This window comes from Trachymyrmex septentrionalis, unplaced genomic scaffold (genome assembly GCF_001594115.1).
Source record: "Trachymyrmex septentrionalis isolate Tsep2-gDNA-1 unplaced genomic scaffold, Tsep1.0 scaffold32, whole genome shotgun sequence".
NCBI classification, from domain to species: domain Eukaryota; kingdom Metazoa; phylum Arthropoda; class Insecta; order Hymenoptera; family Formicidae; genus Trachymyrmex; species Trachymyrmex septentrionalis.
In genome coordinates, this window is record NW_017305485.1 from 2271597 (window position 1) to 2276017 (window position 4421).

Here is a 4421-nt window from a genome sequence, read left to right on the forward strand (position 1 = left end):
AAATCGGCTTAATTGTGGCGCGCTATAACGTGACATTTCGCCGGCATGTCTATTTCTGTGCCTTTGTAGACTATTTATGGATCCACGCTAATAATTGACGTGTATTCTCGTACGCATGTATTCTTCTATAGTTATACCATTCTATTAAAATTAGTAACGGAATCTATAAAAATCGCTTTCGCACAAATTAATACGAAGGTAGAAAATGAAATATTTGCACTCGAAAAGAGAGAAGGTAAGAAATTATTTACGATTTTAATAGAGCTACAAATAAGAAATTTTAATAAAATTTTAACAAAACTATAGCCAACTCTGATAAACTGGTGAATGATGTTAAGTACGCTGAGAGAAAAGTGCACTTAATTTTAATAAATATTTATTTGAATAATGCCGGTTACTAAAATGTAAACATATATTTATTTAATACAAGAGAGACATTAATTGGCTTAACTATTATATTTTTTATTTATATATTATATATAAATATTTATTTTCCTTAAAAAATGTTATATTTATTTTCCATAAAAAAATGTTATATTAGTACTATTCAAACAATTCAAATTTAATACATTCTTCTTTTAACGTAAATTGTAATTTTGCATAATTCACGAAAAGTATTATCATATGTCATATACTTATCAGTGAAAAATATAAAAAAGCCCATCAAAAGCCATCAGAGCCTACATCGGCTGTCCGGACAGAAAACTCTTTATTCTCATATGAATGTAACAAAATGCATTAAATAGATGTTTCAATCCTTTAATTTCGATCCATTAAATTGCCAGATTTGATGTAAGAGTTTCTCGCGACTCGACGTAAAGATCTTGTCGACCGTCAAAGTTGAAAATTGATTTGAAATCTGACAAAAAAAATTTGATGAGCGATGTGACTTTATCTATCGACGCAATGTATACGACATTATTTATTTTTATTTTATTGAATTGGCATTTGGATAAAGAAGAACGAGCTAAATTATCGGGATTCATAAATTTGAAATTTGCGTTACTTATATAATTTAGACTTATATTTTATATTGATAAGAACCCAAATTAAAGGGTTGAAACATCTATTTAATTTGTATTGTTACATTCGCACGAGAATAAAGAGTTTTCTGTACAGCCGATGTAGGCTCTGATGGGCTTTTTTATATTTTTCACTGATAGATTCTTTCGACCCTCATTTTATTTATTTGTTCACACACTTATATCTCGAATCTCGGCAAAAATAAAAAAACTCCATCTATGTATGTGAAAGTGTTTAATTCATTCCAATAACTTACACACGATTAACTCGTTTTAGCATAATGCCATGCAATCAGTGGCGCAGTCTGGGAATGAGAGGGCTAGTTACCATTCTATCTATCTCTCGTCCTGGATAAATCTCAAGTATAATCAACGAACGGAATCGATAGGCTTCGTTGTGGTGGTGGTCTTCGTTCTCGCAGTATAGTCACGGGGCCGCGAACGTGAAGCGGTGCCTTCTTATGCAATAATTTTTCCGAACAAATGCGGTCGGTCGGTCGATCGGTGACGGCCGGCGAATAATGGGGACAGTGAAAGGTCCGAAAGAGAAACATCATAAAGAGTAAGAGAGAGAGAGAGAGAGAGAGAGAGAGAGAGAGAGGCTGCGCGTAAGACCGAACGTCACGTTTGCCGAACATGTGATCGAGGACCTTTTTTCCTACCCGCGACCGGTTGATCGCGAATTCGAATTGCGTGACTGACTTAGTTTATATTACTGAATATGCCGTTTTACATAAAAAGGTTTTACCGAAGTATCTAAAAATTTTGTTAAATACAGATCTACAAATAATTTTATTGCATCTTCAAAATAATTATGCAGAATTTTCAAACTTGATAATTTTTACGATAATACCGTAAAATATATTTTGACATTCTAGCAATCAGAGTGTGAACGTTCTACATACTTAATTATTTTGATGGTCCAACAAAATTATTTTTAGATTATGATATCTAATCAAATTTTTAGATACTTCAGCACAATGTCAATTCTTTCTAAGAACGAGTTGTGTAATGTACAAATCGAAGTAATGTGCAGCACATTCACTCGTTTGTTCATCACTCTTATATATAGACTTAGTGATATAATTCTTACAGATGTTTGGTTCTAATTATTAACTTTGTAATTTATATAATTTATACCATGCATTTATACCGAAAGAATGATTTTACTGAAATATTACCTAAACAGATATTATATATAAATTTAAAAATAATTTTGTTGGATTATCAAAACAATTATGAATTTCCTATGTAATTATTTTATCTAACAGAATTATTTTCAAATCTGTAATATATATGTATCTATCTAAATTTTTAGATACCCCAACAAAAAATGCAAGTATTAATTTAAGTTAAATTCAATTTAAAGCAAAATCAAAAATTGTAAAAATCGCTCTAATTTTGGACGTTGCGGATTACTTATGAGTTAAGGCATTTCCGATGCTGACGTCGTGTATAGTTTGTGTCAATTAAGCGATTAGTATAAACTAGGCCGCTTTCCCGAGTGGCCGAGGCCGTTCCGAGATTACTGTGCCGTGCGATTTTGCAATCATTTCGCACGTTGCATGTGCACGTTATCGAGTGGAATGGAAGGAATCTCAACTAGGATTTTTACCCGCCGATCGCAAAATTCGATTGTCATAGTGCCCATATTAAATTATATACAGACTGAGATTGAATTTAATCAATCAAAAGAAAGAAAGTTAATATGTGATTAATTTAATAAATTTTGCTTTAATTGATCAAATTCAATCTTAATCTCAATCTCAATCTTTAGAGTAAAAATGCAAGAATTTGCATTTTTTCGCATTTGCCACAGTTTTTATTATCGTTATGTCACGAAATTCACTATCGCTTTATCATCATGAGCATAATCAACACCTTGCACGTGGAGAGCATGAGATCTGCGTATTTCCTTTTTTCCCCCGGACTTCTGGCATTTACAATCTTCTCCGTTTAACTGACATTTGCATTCGTCATTCATATTTACTTCTCATTATTATTGCGAATTTCCACTTGGAATCAATTGGCATTAGGCTTGTTTTTTTTATCTGAACTTCTTGCATGATTTATCTTCTTTTTTCTCTATGGAGAGGAAAGAAAGAAAAATTAATTGTATACGGAAAGTTTTGTTGAAGTTTTAAAAATTTAGCTAGACAGATCTGAAAATAATTTTGTTGGACCATCAAAATAATTATGTAAAAATCTCAAGTAGAGAGAGGTTCACTTGTACATTGTAGTAATTGTCCACTGTTAATCATAGCGATTACTACGTAGGGAATTTTTAAAATTTTTTGTCTAGCTTTGGACTTGTGCACAATTGGCTTGTGTCTAATTGATATATACTCTCTCAAATATGATGACAATACAAACGCTTTGACACTTTAGCAGCTAGTTAGACCGGAACGGACGTACAATAAAATAATCTGCAAATTGAGCGGAAGTGTTTGTAATTATATATGTCGAAGGTGGTAATGCAAGTCAACTTGCAGTGATTAATTATCAATGGCTGCGTTCAGCAGAAAAAGCAGCTTTGCAACTGTTGTAAAATTTTTTAATATGATTGATCTTGCCCTTAGTTTCTTATTGGATCTATAAATGTATAAATCAATCATATTTAAGAATTTTATAACGGTTGCAAAACTACTTTTTCTGCTGAATGCAGCCATTGGTGCAATGGAAAAAGACTATCTTTCTAAGGGTCGTTTTTAAGAACAAATTAAATTCTTATCATTTTGTTATCTGTTGCAGCAGCGACAGCTCGATTTCGAGGAACAGCAATCGCTCCGAGAGCAGCGGTTACTGCGGTAGACGTCCTTCGACCTTCGCATCCAGGTAACTCGATTATTATTTATTAAAATATCGCAGACTTCGAATTTATGAATTCTTTTATGTCTCTGCAAGACAAACTGTGCAGATTTTTTGTAAAGACTATCGAAATCGGAGAAGGATACAAATGATAAAATACGGTTGCAATATGAATTTAAGTGTTGGATTGAAATTAATTGAAATTAATCTGCCATTAATTGTATATAACTCCCGGATTGAATGAATGGAGCGTACAAAACGTGACACGGAACCATTTAATAACGTGGGGCTATTTAGGGCACGAACGGATTTATCTCTTTGAATAACAATCTCCTGGCAGTTTGGTCGACTAGATTGCAAATAACTGAATGTATTTAGCGCAGCTGATTTATAAGAAATATATCACCATTGTATGATTTCTTTAAACTGAGGCTGCATTCCGTTGCACGCATAATGCGCTTAAGGTGTCATTTTGTGTTACCTTATTGTTGTTCACAGAATGTTAAACACAGATAAAATAGTACACGTTGTAAATTGTTCAACTCAACTTGTTTTAATTCAATTAACAACATATTGAGTAGAAGCAGTGGC

General features: G+C 32.6%; 1 protein-coding gene across 5 annotated transcripts in view; it reads left to right on the forward strand.

Annotated features, from left to right (window-relative positions):
- Window positions 1-4421, forward strand: part of LOC108749937 (period circadian protein) — a 32068-nt gene that overhangs the window by 6071 nt on the left and 21576 nt on the right. For all 5 annotated transcript variants that reach the window (XM_018488981.1, XM_018488979.1, XM_018488980.1 and 2 more), the window contains exon 2: window positions 3774-3857. In XM_018488981.1, coding sequence (XP_018344483.1) covers window positions 3774-3857 — 84 coding nt within the window. The remainder of the gene's footprint in view (window positions 1-3773; window positions 3858-4421) is intronic.